The sequence below is a fragment of the Lathamus discolor genome, chromosome 8 (assembly GCF_037157495.1).
Source record: "Lathamus discolor isolate bLatDis1 chromosome 8, bLatDis1.hap1, whole genome shotgun sequence".
Lineage (NCBI taxonomy): Eukaryota > Metazoa > Chordata > Aves > Psittaciformes > Psittacidae > Lathamus > Lathamus discolor.
Genome location: NC_088891.1, coordinates 11,659,685 through 11,679,185, shown reverse-complemented (window position 1 = coordinate 11,679,185; position 19,501 = coordinate 11,659,685). Strand labels below are relative to the sequence as shown.

The window sequence follows — 19,501 nt, the reverse complement described above, 5'->3', positions numbered from 1 at the left end:
ATTCAGTTCTGCTTCAATCAATGTCAGCAGTAAACCCCCCGCTGACTGAAAAGAAATTAATACATATGACTTTATACAGATGCAAGCATATATGCTGTTTGTTGTAAAACCCTTTCCTTCCCCTCTGCACCATAAAAAAAGCTTCTGGGAAGCTGAACAATTCTCTCTCTTGTTAATTCTGGTGAAGCAGAGAAGATGGAGGAGGTTGGTGCTTTGTGGCTCTGTCTAGAGAGCCAAAGCCACATCTGTCAGGTTAGGATTCAAGCCCAGGAACAGGCTAACAGAATATCCCCTGCAGGGTATGAAAATAATAGCACTTCAGCTAGCCAAATAGCACACATAGTTTTGCTCTAGCAAATGTTTTATTCATAGATCTATTCATTCATTCTTTTATTTATTCACCCTCTCTTTGTAGAATCCATTTGATTCTCCTTTTCTTAAATCAGAAATAACACAAGAAACTGAACTATCCCCTGCAGAGAGTGTAATGGATCACTTTAAGAGCAGTGCAGGTGGGAATTCAAAAAGGACCTCATTATGCAGTGAAAGAGATGAGCTGAGGAAATGTGCTCAGGGCATCAGCTGTAGCAAAGGAAGTCCAGAAAAAGATGCAGGCAGATGATCTCCTGGAGTCCCAGAGAGCAGATACTGCTAAAGGCAAATTGATCTCAGGCACAAAGCCGCCCAAGGCAGGGGAAGGGCCCAGGCACACTGAGAAGCCAGTGACTCTGGAACCAAGGGCATGGGCTCCGTTGGAACAACCACCCAATGCTGATAATATGGGTCTCATCAAACATTTGTAGGGGGAAGGGGTATTTTCAGAGGCTGATAAGGAATGAAGTATCTTTCTTTTACAAAGCGTATGAAAGGGAATAAACCACCAAAGAGTATGAAAGAATAAAAAACAAAGAGCTACTGTACAGTATCATGACAAGTAAACCAAGTAAGTCTGCCAGCAGACATGAAGATAGATTAGAGGCCTTTAGAGAAGCTGTAAGGCTTTTTTGTCTACCCTTCATCTAAGGAACTAGAAATGGGCCACTAAGTAGAACACTTTTCTTCATTGTATCAAAAGCCAAGGGGTAGCTCTTGCAGGCAATCTGCCTTGGTTAATTCTGCGTATCTACGAGAATGAAAAGAGAGTACATACCCACAGTTTTGTTTTCTTCTGGGCAGTTTTCATATATATTGATGAATGCCGGGCTGCATGTCTGTAGGAAAATTGTAAAAACAGTCACGTAAAGTAATCCCTTAGAAACCTCAGATAACAAAACATTCATGCACCTGTTAATGGGGATACAGGCAACTAAATGTATCTTCACCAGAAAATTCCTATCTCCTCAAATAATATTTCATGCTGATACACTTCTTTCTACAGGGCATCATGTCTGGACATACTCCAGCCTTACAGAGGTTAACTGCCTCTGTGATATAAAACTGTTAACTGCCTAGTTTTATACCTAAGATTTAGTATATACAGTATAACTACTAGGTAATACAGTTCAGATTGTCTTATAAATGTTTCTTGCAATAAAAGCAAGGAGAAATAAGTACAAACATCATGATTTGAAAGTGAAATGATCACTAAGTTGTTTATGCAGCGTTAAACAGTCATCAGAACTGAGAGGAAAAACAAAAAAGTAACACCCTGTGAAAAAAGGATATTTGCAGGGTAACCTCTTGCAATGACTGGCAAGCTTCACATGCAAACTCAGGGTCTCATCAAACATCTTTTTAGATGTCTGGGGACTGCTGGGGAGTTGGAGACCACCAGGCCCACAGCAAAGATGTGATATACAGTTGAGGTCAACAAAGCAGTAAGCAGATGGAGCAGTAGCACAGGAACACCCAGGAACCCAGGAGCAGTTGTTGCCAGACACAGATAACACTTGGGAGCAGCAAATTTTTAGACAGCACCAATGGGATTCCAGTGGGTGCATCTGAGTGCACTTCTTCTAGAGCAAAGCAGCAGTGCCTCCTTCCCTGAGTGGGGAAATGCCGGTGTTCCCAAGAACTCACACAGCAGGCTTTGAAGTCTGTACAGTCAGTGTGAACTCAGCTGGTTTTACTCCCTGATTTCTCGGTTTTATTCCCCACTATTCCAGTAAAGAGCCACAGATATATGCATCTTTTGCTGCTGTGGCTGATTTAACAGAGCCTCTTGAAATACTCCAAAGGTAATTAATGTTGTATATACATTGCAATCAGTTAATGCTGTATGTATAGGTTGTAGAGCGTAATGGACAGGGTGAAATATTTAGCAGATCTCAGAATTAGGAGCCAGGAGGTCACAGATATTGCAGATGTTCTCTCAGACATGCCATTTTAATCTGTATCTATTTTCTTCTCACAGCTAACAAGAGAACAAGGGAATATTACTTGGTCTCCTAAAAGTACTCTAAGGACAAACGAGTTAATATTCAGAAAGTGCTTTGGGATTCAATTATGTACTAAGCGTCATTAAATCTAGCCTAAAAAACCTTTTCCCAGGATAATCAGGACCTGGTTCTGATGTTAATGCCATGCTTTACACCACAGTAACACTTTATTATTCATTCCCGTAACAGGCAATGAACAGTTATCCCAGAAGATTATGTACTTACCAAGCAATACTGCTTTTTGCACTGTGTAAGACAGTTAGCCCTTTGGTCCGTTTGCACTTTTATTCGCATGTCTAATACTCCACCGGTGGGAGGCTCTTTCCCGGGAATTTCGTTGTAATATTCATGATCTTCCCTCTCCTGTGAATTCCCGGCTGATCCATTAGCATTTGCTGCCTCACTGAAAATACATGGGGGGAGGGGAGGAGGAAGGTGACTGATGTAATCAACTGCTTTCTAGTGTAGGCAAACGTCCTCGATGTTTGCACATCGCACAATACACAGATTAGCCATATGGAGGCTGTAAAGGGCTTTGGGCCTGAACTTTCAGAGCTTTATTTTTCCAGTTACTTCTTCCTGAATTAAAAATGGAATCATAAAATCAACCAGGTTGGAAAAGACCTTGATCATCAAGTCCAACCTTTACCACAGGACTGCCAAGTCCACCACTAAACCATGTCACTAGGGGCCTTGTCTACACAGTTTTTGAATGCTTCCAGGGACAGTGATTCCACCACTGCCCTGGGCAGCCTGTTCCAATGCCTGAGCACCCTCTTGGTGAAGAAATTTTTCCTCATATCCAATCTAAACATCCTCTGGTGCAGCTTGAGGCCATTTGCTCTTGTTCTATCACTTGTTACTTGGGAGAAGAGACCAGCCACCTGCTCTCTCCATCCTCCTTTCAGGCAGTTGTAGAGAATGGTAAGGTTCCCCCTGAGCTTTCTTTTCTCCACACTAAACATGCCCAGTTCCCTCAGCCATTCCTCATCAGATTTCTGCTCCAGGCCTTTCACCAGCTCCGTTGCCCTTCTCTGGACCTACTCCAGCACAGTCACTAGAGCTTGGGGTGCAGGGAAGTACACTCATTTTCTTAGCAACAGGCAGTCCAAATCCCTTTTCTTTGACTTGAAAATATAAGAGCCACCTACTGAAACTTTAAGAGAAGAGTGCCAACACATCATTCATTAAGGTGTCCAAAATGTAGACCATAAAAGTAATTCCTCTGGCTTCTTTTCTCAACTGTATAAATCCAGACAATGAGGGGGAAAGGGGAGGAAGGCAACACTTACAAGAGAAAACGAAAACCTCATAGCATTTAGTTAGAAAAGCCTGCAACTCTTCTAAAAAATCAAATATTGCTACCAGAAAAAAAAAAAAGTAGTTTTCCTGAATGTACCCTGATTTTAATAACTATAATCAATATAACTGTTCTGTTCCAGCTGGAAGAAAACATGAAGGAGAGCACCCAATGTTTTTCTTGAGCTAAACCAGAATGATGATAGTTTAAATGTACAGCTGATACACTGCAAAACAACTAGGTGCTTCCTGTACTGTCTCCGGTCCCGAAATAAAAAACTCATCTCAAATCTTAATTCAGAATATAATTGGATAAAAGGCCTCAAGCAGGAAAGAGATAAAGTTCAAGTAGTTGATTATGTGATATGCAGTGCAAGTATTTGATTATGTGATTCATAGTAGTTTGGAAGGGAGTGACTCATTCACACAGCAATATTCAGCTTCTCTGCCTGAGGACCGTTCTCCAATGCTGGCTGCAGGTCAGGATCAAGGAGGGAATCTAATTAGCCTGTTCCATTTCTCCTCACTCTGATGTACTTGTGGCATAACCTAGCACAGTTTCATAGGAAAGGCTTTTCCTCTGGTTATTGTCCCCAAGGAACACAGACCAGTATTAGCAGTGGAATGGCAAGAACCACTCTGTAGAATGAAATAAATATAAACTGGAGCTGGGGCTGCTGTTATGCAATAAAACCAATTCTGCTGTCTTGCATTAGGCACTGTACCAGGGACACCACCTGCACAGTGACTCCTGGTGCTCAGGATGCGGTTAAGCAGTATTAAGGCTTTACCTATTTGTGGGAGGTAGCAAACAATCAAATTTGGTGTTGCAGTAAAGACAAGACAGAGAAAAAATAGGCATGTCTAACGTGTGAGGAGAGCTATAAATTAGAGCAAGACCTGCATCCCCAGTGCAATGGAAAAAGGGTAAGTGAAATGGGGAATTGTACTCCTGAAATTAATCTCGGCACTATATTTTGAGCAATGTGCAGAGGACATGGCTTCATACTTTGAAATGCTAAGCAGTGGCTGTGTTTATTTCAGTACACGAGGCTGATGTAAGTCACACCTGGTGGAATCAGAGGCCACTGCCAGGACATGACCAGAATAGCAGAAAGGTGAATTACAGTGGCTTCTTTCCACCACCACACACTTTCCAGAAATATAGCACATTTAAACTTGGCATGGATCAGGACTGAGCTCTGCGTGCATTTGCGCTGAACTTACTTGGGAAGAGTAGTTTGAACATTTGTTCAGCTTACTTGCATGACTTAAGAGAGGGCTGTTTTAGCTAAGGTACATTAGAGCTAAATTGTGTTGTGCACCTCTACAGATGTCACAGACATCAGTGGAGTTTACTGGAATAAGCTTATTTTAGTCTATTATAGTGTGTACATACAGCACATATTACAATTAACATATGCCCAGAAAGCATATCTAAAGCATCTTACTTATGGATCACTCTTTGGAGTATATTGTTTTCCTGAAAAGTACTAAAGAGAATGAAACCCTCACTTAAGTGACTGAGAATGTGCTGACCTTTCATTAGACGTAACCAGGCTAGAGGGGTTCTTCAGGTACTGTCTGAACCGGAGCTCAAAAGCCTGCCCTATGGTGTTTATCACCTCCTGCGCTGTTCCATTGGGACATTCCAATATGTGGCATGCTGCAATGAGACACAATTAAGTAAATACACTTTATACCAGAAAAGAGAGACATAAGCTATTTTGCTTACAACAGAAAAGCTGGGCATGAAATTACACAACTAGATAGCTTTAGGGCATGATATAAACTGAGATTTTTGATAAGGAAATTGCTCTAAGCATTCTTTTGCTATAGTATCAACTTAAATTTCAATAAAGGAAACTCGCCATTTATGCTTCCTGCATGGAGTGCTCCTGTATCTCCTTTTCTCTCCCTGCCTGACAGTAAGCAGAAGCAAGGGAGAGAAGCACTCCTGCCAGTGTGCAGTTTTCATGTGAAACAGGAGGAAAACACAAGTATGGGTGGCTCTGGCAGCCTGGGGCAGGGCTCCCTCAGGGCAAGACCATGCTCCTTCCATCAGTCCTTGTTCTCACAAACCCCCTCAGGAAACTCACTCCAGTAGCAAGTGCCCTGTGCCCAGGGTGGGCTCTCCCCTCTGCTGAGCCACCATGAGATAGCACTTGGGGATGGTGCTGGGCCAGCCGCCAGCCCTGCCTGCAGTACACGAGTTCGATACATCCCAGCATCAATACCAGCAGTATTCAATACTCGTGACCTCACGGCGTGCCCCAAGTGTTTCAAAATGGCAGTGATGGAGGTATAGATAGGTGGCAGAGCAGAGCAGACTGTAAGGCCCAGCTTCTCCAGAAAACATCCCGATCTTCTGGGCCATCCACAGCACCTCAGAGTGAGGTCTCCTGTGAAGTGCCACTACCAATTTCATAGCCATTGGCAGTGTTGTTCTGGGAACTGTTTGGCATGAAAGCAGCCAAAGGCCAGTTTTTCTTGTACTGTAGGCAAATAATGAGAGTGAAGGAAAGGGATTTTATCCCCAGGGTTAGCCTCCAGAGGGGAGAAGCTCCAATATAGCTGAGTGTATACCCCACTCTGCCTTCCAGCAACGTACCCAGGAGTCTGGATTAGATGAGGAGGCTCATTTGCTAACCCTTCACACATCTGGAAGTTGCCCCAGAGCAACTTGCCAGGCTCTGCCCTTCCTCGCCAGGAAAAGCCAGTTTGGGAGAGTTCCTATGCCTGCATGGAGTCAGCAGCTAGTACAGCTGTAGTCTGACATGCAGATTCTCACTTAGATGCGCAAAGAATATGGCATTTAAAGCCACAGCCTGCATACCATCACCCATATCCATACAGGCAAGTCAGAAATTGTACAGAACATTGAACTGTTCAGTAGCTTTCTTATTTTAAAATTCAAACAATTCCTTGGTACAGGTAAAGCAATCACATAAACATGTATAACATCTGAAAAGTGTCTCCGTACCTCTCTGATTAACAGGATCTTTTGCTACATATGCAACGTAGTCTGTTGTATCCTTTAGGAAAGAAGACAACAAATGTCTTTAAAATTGTCATTATGAACAACCCTACAAAAACAGCAAAGCAACTGAGCATAAAGAGATATACTCTTAGCTTTAAAAAGCATGCTTCTTTCAGGGTAAACAACTGGAGGTACTAGCGAAGTGGGCTAAGGGAAGATCAGTGACACACCAGTAGCTGTGGACACAGTCATTGACCTGGAATCTTTTTCTTGAAATACATGCATTAGACCATCTGGCATTCTTTGGGTCTTCAATAAACTGCATATTCAATTCCAAACGCTGCAAAAGGAGTAGAAACACAACTGGTGCCTCATCAGCAGGCAATGCTGCTCTCTTCCACTGCTCCCACAGAGCTCCAAGCTTCTCCTGTGTAATGCGTTAGGGCTGCCAGTCACAGCCTTTAGTCCTTATCAATATCAGTGGAAAACAGTGTTAAAACACTGCAAAGGACAAGTTAGAATATTCCTGATTTTTAGAATGAAGATTGAGTTTTCAAGGCATCTTAGAGAAAAGATGCTCTTTAGAATACTGCAGAATACAATAGGTACCTGATCTCAATTCCTGCTGACTGATTTTAGACTGGCTACAATCAGGTTAAATTACTCTGGATCTCAAGGCTGCTGCTGAGATCAGCCAACCTCAGTATAATCAGTTGTCTGTTTCACATTCTCTTTCCAGCCAACATTGAAATAATCCTCATTTTTCCTGTCAAACTAAAAAGGGAACTGGAATAGAAAAATTAACATTTCTAGCCATACTGCAATAGCAAGGAGTTGCTTGATAACTCAGTGTTATAGTAAAAATGGTGAGGTAATGAATAACATGCTTTTAATTATTAAGGATGCATTTTGTTATTTTGGATATTTAAGGTAGGATGAGGAAAATGCAATTCGCAGCTTCAAGGCATGGCTCTCTTGAGGGAAGATGCAATCAGCTGGCAGGAAACAAGGCCCCCATTTGCAATATGCACAAGAACAATCATTTAATAATTCACAATGAATGACACGAGAGGCAGGTCTTAGGGCCAGCAGAACTTGTCCTACATAACTCTTTTAAAATCTCCAAAGTTAATATCTTTAAAACTAAATAGTTCTTATGTGTTTAATGAACTCAATTTCCCTTCTTTTCCTTTCAGGTTTTTCTTAAAGTTTATAAATATTATAGGATGCAATTTCAAAATGAATTAGATCTAGAGAGCTACTAGAAACTAAAGTAACTGGAGCAGTATCTACTATTTTTGTATTTTTGTAATGTTTATGTACATGCATGGATGACTAGGCTTTAAAATAAAGCCGGAATAGGCTTTATTCTTGGGCAGAATAGTGTTACTTAACAGTGCAGAGCAACACTGAACTGCGCTTAGACCCTGAACACAGGGGCAGGTGGAGAGACCTGCCCTGTGAAACTTATCTCCCACTTTAAATGTAAAGAGAATCTTAGGAAAATAACCTAAACAAGCCACCAAAATTGCCCCTTACATGAAGTGCCACTAGATTTATAGTTACCACTGCTGAGCCAGACCTCTGTTTTATTATATATTCTCCCGGTAGAGAAAAGTTATCACAAACTTCACCACCAAGTCCATGTCCTGCAGCACATAGGTGTAAGCTCATCTCTTGGTTGTCCTGCCATTAAGCACTGATGAAACCCAGCCCTGCATAGCCTTTGAGATCTGACAGAACCACTAAAGAGAGCCAGTGCAGGATAACAATATAAAAACTACTAAAAAAGGTAAACAAGCCCTGAGAATTAGTCATCCAACCTGCTGAGCAGAGGTCTGAAAACACATCCCTGAATTTTCCAAGCTGGAAATGTTACATAAAGACAAACTAGACAGCCAGAATCTAGGACAGGGTACGTACTTCAAAAACAAGTCATCTTAAGGACATATTTAAATTGTTTAACTATCAAGAGAACTGAAATCTGAATAAAGCGCTGTGATGCTCAGCATAACAGTGTGCCAGCTCTTGGAGCTACCTGGAAATCCACATCAGGAAGGATCTGCAAAGCCCAAGGACTGTATTATACACTGTGGCATATTAGGACAGCACAGGCATCTAAGGGTGAAATTTGAACTTAGACTTTCAAAATGCCTCAAGCTTTAAAAACAATTTTTAAGGATGTAGCACTTCAGCACCAAGCCTGTGCTGTGCCTCCTTTCTGGGTACAGGACTGACAGCACAGAGCCTGCACATGTGCTCCCTCCCCACACTTCCCAGCACAGCTCCAGAGAGCTCCAGTTCTCAGGCAGCCTGAGCAGCATCATTCCGAGCAGAGCAGAGCAGCTGGGCTCCTTACATCACCCACATGGCCCTCTAGAGATCCATCGGCCACACAGGGCCAGTTCCCAGCTATTTTCCCTTGCCTGCTCCTAAATTCAAAGGGGCAAATCTGTCATTTTCCAACCAAAGCTGGATGTGGCTTCTGCCCCAGTGTTATGAAGAGCATGACCCAGAGCCTTCTCTTTTCCCTGTTCCGTAACACGAGAACAGGGAGACATTTAGCGAAATTGAAGGGCAGAAAATTCAAAACTGATTAAAGAAATAATGTTCTCATACCACATGGAGTGTGAAACACAGAATGCTGGCAGGGCTGAGCTTGCTTAGATTTGAAGAGGGAATAGGGCATGTTTATGGATGACAAATTCCTTGCTTACAATCATTGCAATAAAGGGTTTGGAAGAGAATAGAAAACCTCTTGCTTGAAAACATTAATGACTTCATGAGTAGGAGAAAAACACATCTGCAGGAGGAAGGAGGTTATGTCCCATCTGTCTCACAGGAGATGTGTTACTCAAAATTCATCTAAAAATTTAGAGGTACCAGTGCTGACTGCCTTTGTAACAGGTAGTGGATTATAGGGACCGCCAAACTGATGCATTTCCTGTATTCATGTGTTCTTATTTCTAGAACCCCAAGTCTGAGGGCTTTTGAATGAACAGAGGCTTACTGACTGGCAACAGGAAAATTTACTATGAATCTATCAAAGATCCACTAAGTCTCTATTCCATGTCTCCTTTCCAGTCTCATTTCCTCAGTTTTCTTGTATTACTGGTCATGATCCAGAAGAGTGGTGTACTCTGTTAGTGCTTGTGGATAGGAAGTGATGAAGCAAAGTATCTGCAGGTACTTTTAGTCTCATAATAGTTTCATTATACCTGCGGAAGTATATCTTTTAAATCAATACTTACTGGGTCACCTCCAGAAGCAAATGAGATGGACTGCATGTGATGGTTGGCAATAATCTGAAAAGCATGACAAACTAGTTAAACATGCTCATGTGCCACACACTTAGCAAACAGCAGAGCATATATCTTCATAGAGCAGGCAATTACGTTTATGACAACCCAATCCATTAATACATGCACATATCATTTGTGAAGGAAGGAGATAAAAATATGAATATTTTTGAGACTACCCATTCATGCTTAGTAATATCCAGATCCCTGAGTAATCTTCCTTAAAGGGTTTTTAGAATTAATTCAACCAACTTCTAACCTGGTCTGTACAAAGCTCAATGAGACCTTGAAAAGGAAATAACTGGAGACACTGGATGCGTTTACAAAGTCTTCAGATATTAATTAATTTTAAAATTACCAACAATTTTATTTAAATGCTTGGTACTTAAATGTAATGGTGGTGTTTTTACAGCCAGACCCCACGGATACTCTGACCATATTCTCTCTCAACATTAGCACCAAGCTGTTACCTGATTGAAATTTCACTAGCCAATGCAAGCATCAACTTTTCTTGGTTTCAAACACTATTTCATCTCTGGAGACAAACTGTTCTTTAGTATAAAATCAAGTGCAATAGATTATGTAGACATCAACACAATGAAATGTGGTGCCAGCACAAGAATAGAATAAATAGGATTTTCCATTTGCAAAGGTCTCTTAATGAAAGACCTAGAAAGAATTTCAAGACAGTGTCTTGCATGTCCATGTGTGTGGTGACCGGACACATCAGTGTGTTTGCAAGGACACCTGTCCAGCCAGCTTTGAGCCTAGTTACAAGCAGGAACAGGTTAAAAGGTCCATATTTAGCTGCCAACCCCCGTTTCAACTGCTGTGGGGAAGCCCTTTCCTGCTGTACCTGAAAGGAAGGGAAACCTGGTGCAATAAACTTACCCCTCTTAGCACAGGGGTCCAAGGCACCTCTGTGCTGCAGCCAAACCTCCACTACCATTTCAGCATGGCATCAGCTCAGTGCAGTGATTCCCCAGGGCCAGCGAGCCAAAACTACCTCCCTGATGGTCCCCCACTTCAACTTGGACCAAAACCCTGCTGGCCCAGGGCAAGATTGTGCTGGAAGCTGAAGCCAACAGCTGACAGCAGAATTAGGTGGGCAGGACAAAGCTCCTAAGCTCATCTGCCAAGAAGGGAACACACCCCAGTTCCAGGACAGATCCAGGCTCTCAGGAACACATCTCTATGGAGCCCAGAGACTTTGCTTAGTATAACTGCCTATGCACATATATTACCCAGCTGTAAAACAGCTTTGAATGACACCAAAGCCAAGCTCTGACTCATTATTTGTGTCAAAACTTTTTTCTCTAGGACTTTTCAGAAACTTGTCAGGACTAGCGCTTTTTTATTAGGCACCATACAGGCAGAGAAACAGCTTGCCAAGTGCTTAAAGATCCCTCCCTATGGAAGACACCATCATAAACAGAAAGGGCATGTGCTGCATGTCCAATTCCTCCACAGTGCTCTCATTTTTAAATTCAGAGGCATCACGTAATTCAGCTTTACTAGCACAAGACAATTAAAGGATAATGCTTTCCCTTCAAAGCACCCAGCCTTTTCTTCAGATGCTATGAAAGGAGGAGAATACAGGAGCATGGAGAAAAGGACACTGATTTATATGTATCCTACCTGCTGCGTGTCAACATTAATCAAAGTGAGGCTGCTTGTTGAAATGGTCAGCTTTATATTCACACCAGAAAACTGAAGGTTACTTTTGCCAAGTACAGAAGATAGAAACTTCACTGGAGGCTATGAACAAATAAAAAAAGAAAGAGGCTGTCAGCCAAGTCTGTCAGGGGCAGAAACATGTCAAAATCAAGTAGTTTTTACGATATCTTGTTGAGAAATTCAGTGGAGCAAGGATAATGGCTTGATCAAATGCAAATAGATTTTCTAACAAGTATCAGCTTTGAATACAATACTTGTAAGCATGGGTTTATGTCAATAATGGGGAAAAAAGTTTTTAAACAAAATCCCAGTGAGCCAAATGTTATAGCTGGCTCAGTAAATCAGAATGTGTAATTGTCGTGCTGAACTCTGCTTCATTTCCTGGGCATAAAGTGTTTGTGAGGAAATCAAGAAAATCTCTCATGTATTCATTTTTCAGCAAGTTCATTCCTCCCGGGCCCCACAGTTACAGAAGGGGATCAATAAGTTTCATTGGACACAACCCAACAGCATCCACTGACGTTGGCCCTCATTACATCCCAGTTACTTAACAAGTGATCTGCCCATTAAACACTGCCATTTCAGTCGTGTTTAATTTTTTATGTATATAAATAGCAATCAGGAAATCCTCCAGTGAATGAGCTCCCTTGTGCTAAACAAACCCTCTGACATTTTACCAGACAGAACCTAAAACCTGTAAAGCACTGAGTGCTGCATAGGCTGGTAGGAACAGGAACTCCAGGCAAAGCATCGATCCTGAAGAAAACAGGGTAGGATGTGCCCTCAGCCCCAAACCAAGCAGGCTGAACACCCTGCTGCAAATGCTTTCATGTTATACTGAGTTCAGATGGATCAATGTGCACTATATCCAGCATGGACTGAAGCCTGTTAGGGAATCAGGTATGCAACTTATCAAAAGCAGATACAGAAAATTAATTGTTCAGTTAAAACAGTGTTTACCTTCCGCTTTTTTATAGCTCCATTTGTACCTGACACAGCTTCACACAGCCGGCTTATTGCTTCCCTGCAAATAGAAAAACACAGCACAAACTCTGGGATCATTTCACACGCATCATCTGTAACAGGGCCAGCAACTCTGCAATTTATTGTTATCGTCCCACTTAATAAACACTTTAATCTTCAGGAAGGTCTTTCACAGCTGTTTTTCTTTCTCTTTCCTCCCACTGTTAAAGAAAAAACAACCTATTTAACAAGACACAGTGATTCAGCAGCCTGGTTTGGGTTGATTCTTTTTCTTCATAAAACACATCAGTTTCACCTAGTGACAATTCGTTCTTTAAAAAACCCATCAACTAAGCACAAGAAACTCAACCTAATGCCTTCAAATCCTTTTTCTCAGTACAGTTGATAGGTCTCTTGCTTAGCAAGGAGGATCCCCTCCCTCCCTTAATCCTTCTTATTTAGAGCAGCCAGGGCATGCTGAGTGTGCTCAGCTGGGTGTCCTGATTGCCTTTCTGGTGCTTGGGGTTCCTCTTTCCTAAAGAGAAAAAAAGTGGGGGGAAAAAACGGCAGCGTAATTGAGCTTCTGCAGTTGTTCAAGTCTGAGGTCTCAGTTCATGTCTTTCCATCTCTGGCAGGTATTTTCCAAACCAGATGTCCTTGCCAGCCACCCACTATTCTCTATAGGCACCTCTCAAGGAAGCAGAAAGGTAAGGCATAAAGCACTCATTTTGGTTTATATTGGTTTATTGGTCTATATCAAAGACAGCTAAATCACACACTTAGTACACTGTAGTGGCCCACTGCACCTATTTTCCATGCTTGAACAAAGAAAATTCAGATACATTCTCATGCAGGTCACTGGTTTGGACATACAGAGGAGCACTCAACTGCTCTGATCAAGGTTAGCACAACAGCTGCAAAAACACCTTTTGCTGGCAATCACAGGCTTTCCCTGACTGATACTTACTGTTTTGAAGTCAATGGAAAAATGGTGCTTACGGGCTGGGATGTACTTAGCATGTTTCCTTAACCTTGCCTGGACATCCCCATCTAAGCCACAGCTCCTCTGCCGCACCACCGCCACCTAGTCACCTTCTCGGGCTTTGGTTCCCTCACTGAGTCCCATTTTGAGGCCACAGCCTCAGCCTTTCCTTCATGGCTGAATTAGGACTTGGGCTTTCAAGGGTTGGGATTTTGTTTTGTTCTTCAGGGGAAGGGGATTAATCTGTTTAAGCTATTGGATTATTACCCGAACAGCTAATAAAGAAACAAGCTAGTTACGAAAGTTTGTCTATTTTCAGATCAGTGCACGGGAGGAACATGCCACTGGGCTTCATTTCCTGAGGAGGTTTGGTTCAGAAGGGCTGAAAAATATCAAGAGACTGCACAGTGGCGGGATGCTCCAGGCAGGTATGTCCAGTGAAGCAGAGGTGCCCCAGCGAGGAGTGTGGTCTGCCCAGGACCCTGCATTGTGCCCAGGGAGCGGATTAGACAGCAGGTAAAGCCAGCACAGTGCCAGTGAACCGCAACATTGCTGCTGCCTCCTGCTCAGCGCCCTACGGACATTGCTGTGCTGATGGGCTATGTGCCTAAAGCACTGAAGACAGTGATGCTACATCAAGTCTTCCTTCCAGAGAACATCCTGAGAAAGTCAGCCTGGAGACTGTCAAATGAATGGAGACCTCACCCATGGTAAAATAATACCAATTGAATTAAAATGTTCCGAGTGAAAAAGCAGGGAAGAGGAGGAGTCTTATGGTGACCCACCCAAGGTGGGTCAGAAACACAGCCTTTTAAACATTGCCTTTCTTCAGCCTTTTAAACAATTCCCCCTACACAGCTGAAAACACAGTTTTGAAGCGAGTTCCTGATACCCTTATTGTTGAGCTCCCGTTTCATTTAGCTGTTACCAGCAGAAAGGCCAAAATTAAAAAAGAAATAAATAAGGGAAAGGCATCCTGCAGGATGATCTCGCAGATTCCAACAATCAGCTTGGAAAATGAGAGCTCATCTTCTCATTCAATATTAAAGGAAATTAAAATCAGAGCCAAGACATTAAGGCTACTTGGAGCCTATAAGTCTAGCTCTACCTAGAAAGAAAACCAGATACAGAATAAATTGGAAAACCAGGGAAGTCATCTATTTTGGTGTCAAATGAATTCTCACACACTTCAGGCAGCCCATGTAGAATAAGGAGTTGTAGGCAAAGTTGCCAGCATTGGAGCCCATTCTTGTACAAGCCAGTGACTGCCCACTTCACCGCGCTCTGAAGCACTTGTCCTCCAAACAGAAACCAAGAAGTAGGCAAATCATTTCTACTTCATGGTTTCTTTTTGGTAGGGGAAATCACCTTCTCACAGACATTTCTTGCAGCGTACCTCTGCCTGGTTTTCCAGGTGATCTAACAAACCTTACTTTAAAGGTGTGAAAAGCAGCAGTTTGGTAACACATTGCTGCTACAGCTGAACACTCCTGACCTTCAGTCATTTCCACGGGGCAGGCAGACCTGAAGTAGAAACTGGTACATTAGGAAGAAAAGAAACTCTGGATATGTCTACAACAAATTCGAATAGGATTTATGTAGAATCTGTGCTTTCTTGCTGGAAAACCTCTATTAATTCATTCTTACAGCATTCACCTTCACACAGTTGCTCAGGCAAGTCTCTGCTTTTAGATCTGCATCATGGCATATACCTGTGCAAGGCTGACATAGTTAATCACCTTGCTCCTGGATGAATGGGCAACCTTATGGGTTCTGGCATTTGCTTGTCCCTTTGATATCTTCCAAATCTGAGGCAGTAGCAGAAAAAGTGGCCTTGTTATTCCAGTCATGTTGCTGCTTTTTCTTTCTTTTCTCCTCATCATTCATCCCAAAACAAAAAACTTGGGATTTTTGTTTGTTTTCCTTTTAAATTGCCCTGAATGAGATAGCTCCACTTGCAGACTCTGCAGCAGCTCTTCCCGACCCTGGGAGCCACACACTGAATCGGGAGAGCTGTGAGGAATTTAAATAGTTCTTGTAGTTAAGGCAAAGAAAACCCTGCTCCTCGACTCCTCAGGCATCTTCTGCCATTTGAAGCAGAGTCCCTGTCAGTCAGTCCTGCAGTACCCACACAATTATATAAACTGGCCATTGTTTCATTGACACGGTTTTCACTCTCCGTAGTGAATGGAAGAGTTCTCTTCCCCATCCTGAAGAATATTCCTCTGAAGCACATTGGTCCCTGGGCTGTCACCAGCAGCAGACCTACTGCAGAGCCAGAGGTCCCACTCCTGGCCGCAGCAGATGCCCATCCATTGCAGGGGGAGTTTCCCAAGGGCTATTCTGCTGGGCACCAGTTCAGTGAGGATCCAGGCTCACACAGTTCCCTGGGGACACCTCTATGGGATCCAGGAGGTGGGATGGGGAAGCAGGACCACCTCTTTTTGACTGGGACACGGAGACTCCTGAGCAAACAGCTGTAAGCATCTCCCCAGTTCCTGGGCACGATGTACTGAAGCAGGACAGTGTCACAGCCCCTACATGGCTGGGTGCTGCGGGAGCCAACAGCACAGGGAATTCTTGCTTTCTGCTAAAAACCCCTGGTGCAGACCCCCAGCCCCGCAGGGCACTGATCCCTCTGCCCTCTGGTTTGCAGCAGCCCCCCAGCCAGGATGCAGATGCTTGGCAAGGGCTCAGCGAGCTCTGGGGCAGGCTGGAGCGACAAAGACAGCCCCATTTTTGGCATCTAGAAGTGTTCAGATCAGTTCATCCGTGCAGTTTACAGGTTTACTCTGGGTCTGCACCTCTGCAGTGAAACCTGCAGCCAACAATCCTCCCTGCTCCTCCCCAAGCGTGCACACGCGGGAGAGAGCTGCACTGGCAGTAACAGTGAGCCACTTTGTTTATTGTTCCCCCAAATGAGAGTAAAAGAAGAGAGATGGGCTGATGTAAGCAAGTAAGCATGCTGTTGAAGATTTGCTTTTAAGCATCTAGGGCTCTGCCTACACTATCTAACAGAAAGGGATTGTGTGGTTCAACAAAGTTGAAATGAATCTTCCAAACAAAGTCAGCCTTCTTCCACCAGCCCACCCCAGCAGCACATTTTAGATGCCCTTCGCCCTTCAGTGCCCAACCATTTTCAAGTTTATGCCCTGATCTGAGATACAGAATCCCTTTTCCCATAAATGCCCAAACAGAGTGACTAATAATAAGTTTAACAGAAATGGGAGATGTGTAAGAGGAAAAGAGTTGAAAGGCTGGACAAGGGAAGTGCCCATCCCAGCAAAGACAGGACCTATCCAAGAACAAGCACAAATATGTTTTGTACTGAGGACAGCAAGCAAAACACATTTATGGGAGACCATTCCAAAAAAATACAAAGCCTTTCAAGCAGAGGAACCTGTCACCCTCAGTGTGATTTCTAGATATTACTCTTGTCGTCTACATGGAATTTGAAATCACAAGTTTCTGCAAAATGGGAGGGATGTCCTAAGAGCATGTGAGTTGGGTCACAGGCAGGCAATGGCAGAGCTGGAAGGGAAACCTGCTGCAGTGAAACCTCCTCTGCCAGCCTCTTCACCTCACAGCCATGAGGGCTGAGGATGAAAAGCACTTCAGTGCTGGGCCCTTCGCTTGCTAGGCTGCAGTCATTCCGCCTGATGGCCATACAGTATCTCTGCACCCCATGGTCATTCATAGCACTGAAGAGGCTATTTTCTGCCTTACCCAGCCCTGTGCCTGGTAAGTGACTGAAAATGCAAGTCCAGCAAGAAACCAGAAAATAAATCCTCCATACTCATCTCTTGACTCCTCACTCACAGCACTTTGGCAAACAGGAGTTTGTTGATCTTTCCAACATTCATAAGGGGCAGGTAAATAATATCTTTAATTTTAAAGATCAGGAGACTAAGAATGCACGTACACATAAAGCAAGGCAGGGAGCAGACATAATCAGAGACCCTTTCTGCATCACTTTAAAACAGAAGATGCCTCTTTGTTTAGTGAAATGCCATTGGAGTAAAAATATTTTTTACCCCCAGTACAAGTAACAAAGATGATTTAAATGGGATCATTTCCAATAACTCTGTGGTTGGTGCATTGTGCATGCCATCTATAAACTTACTCCCCTGGGAGAACAATAGGGGAATAATCAGTGTTATCTTTGCTCCAGTCAGCTTGTAATCGATCAAACTTTAAAGTTTGCATGCATGAGCTCAGCACTTCAGCATTCAGTTTGCAAACAGTTTAGGTTTTGAATTTCTCATGCACAAAACAGCCCATTAAGGTCTGGCATATTTTTTAGATGATGGAAATATTTCCATTGTTAAGTTTTCACATAGCTCTGGTTAACAAAACCTTGCTAATTTGGGCCAAATTTAAGGTGGCAAGGTCTTGTCACACGGTAATTCATACTCATTATTTTCCAGACAGACCACCTAATACATACTTCTGTGTCTTGCAATTAGGAGATCACCTCGCTCTTTGGCTGAGGATGTTGAAGAAAACGGTGGCTTTGTCTGAATGCTCCAGGCTGATTGCTTTGGGTAAGCGTACTACATGGCTCTTTTTGATCAGTAAACACCCAGGCTGAGGGAAGGATATTTGTATCTAGGCACTTCTCCATATACACATGCAGGAACTGGGTGAGTGTGTGCTTATGCTGATTGTAAATGTCAACAACCACTGATTTTAAATACAAAACAAATCGGGCAGCTTTTGAGTGCGGTATACAGGCATTTAAGGAATCAATTTTTTTCTGTTTCTTCCTTTTAGCTGGTAAGTCTGGGAGCCAATAGGTAGCAAAGTAACACTTATCTCTTCATGTTCCTTTCCTTTCTCCACAATCTCTTTGATACAAACACTTGTGGAAGCAAAAGAGCATCTGTAAATCATCCACCAGCAGGAAGGAAGAGTTGGGCAGGCGCAGGAAGCCTCAACCACACTCCTGGCATCCTCAGCATGAACCATGCCAGAAAAATAGCTGAGGGGAGGAGGGAACATGTCTAAAGCTGGGCCAAAATACTCTGCACCCACCCACCCCTCCAAAAAGCCTTTGGAGGTGCTGGGATGCTGGGTGGTTGCTGGGGCTGACCAACAGAGCACTAGTCCTGGCTGCTGGACTGTGAGTACATCCCAGCCACACACAGCGCTTCAAGATGGAAAGAGGATGCTTATTTTGATGACTTACACACTCCTTCACTGACAGACTTACAAGGATCAGCATAAAAATAAAACTGGGCTTTTCTGCTCCTGACACAACATTTCAGCAGCCCTCTGGGTGCATATACTGATAATCTAGAGCCAGCAGCAATCTGCAACAGAAGTTGCAAACTTCACTAAAGACCACAAAATATCTCATATTTAAACCATATTCAGTTGTATCTGAGAGTGAAACATTCATCTTTTTCTGATTTGCAGGCTGGAAACTTAGGCCTGCAGTAATGGCTATATTTCAACATGTTTTCCTTGTGACTCCGCTGAGCCTGGCCTTGGTGCAGATGGGGTCAAGCAATGTCATAACATCTGATAAAAAATCACAAGAGGACCTAGCTGGATTGAGGGACCGATGGCACTTTCTGTACCAGGTGTGAAGCAGAGTGGCAGGGAGGCTTGTGAGCACCCAGGCTCACTGCCTCGGCCACCCTGTGCCGTGGGTGAGCTGTGCGGGCAGTGCTGAGCCCACGTGCGTGGACTAGCTGATGCCAGTACCCAGCTAGCTGGGGTTGTCTGCACTGTGCTGAGGCTGCAGGGGGAGGTTCGCTGCATCCAGAACAAGAAGTGAGAGAGAAATAAGGTCTGTGGCTGAAACAATTCCCTTTCCAGTGCAAAAAGCCTATTGTAATGATCAAATAATTCAAATCATTGCTTGGGACAAAACCAAAACAAAAATGAAACATGCAAACTCCTGTTCAAAGTGTCTCAG

The 19,501-nt window shown here is 43.3% G+C and overlaps 1 protein-coding gene and 1 long non-coding RNA gene across 8 annotated transcripts in view; one reads left to right on the top strand and one right to left on the bottom strand.

Annotated features, from left to right (window-relative positions):
• Positions 1–19,501, bottom strand: part of SHC4 (SHC adaptor protein 4) — a 32,003-nt gene that overhangs the window by 4,077 nt on the left and 8,425 nt on the right. For all 7 annotated transcript variants that reach the window (XR_010614535.1, XM_065688164.1, XM_065688160.1 and 4 more), the window contains 7 exons: positions 12,594–12,657; positions 11,595–11,714; positions 9,909–9,962; positions 6,661–6,712; positions 5,217–5,343; positions 2,604–2,781; positions 1,151–1,211 (listed from right to left, as the gene is read on the bottom strand). Coding sequence is in view for 6 of the 7 variants with exons in the window: in XM_065688164.1 (XP_065544236.1) it covers positions 1,151–1,211; positions 2,604–2,781; positions 5,217–5,343; positions 6,661–6,712; positions 9,909–9,962; positions 11,595–11,714; positions 12,594–12,657 (656 nt within the window). In the remaining variant the exon portion in view is untranslated. The remainder of the gene's footprint in view (positions 1–1,150; positions 1,212–2,603; positions 2,782–5,216; positions 5,344–6,660; positions 6,713–9,908; positions 9,963–11,594; positions 11,715–12,593; positions 12,658–19,501) is intronic.
• Positions 12,986–17,278, top strand: LOC136018686 (uncharacterized). The gene is made up of 3 exons (XR_010614536.1): positions 12,986–13,111; positions 13,232–13,303; positions 13,898–17,278. It is a non-coding gene; the product is annotated as an uncharacterized LOC136018686 (long non-coding RNA).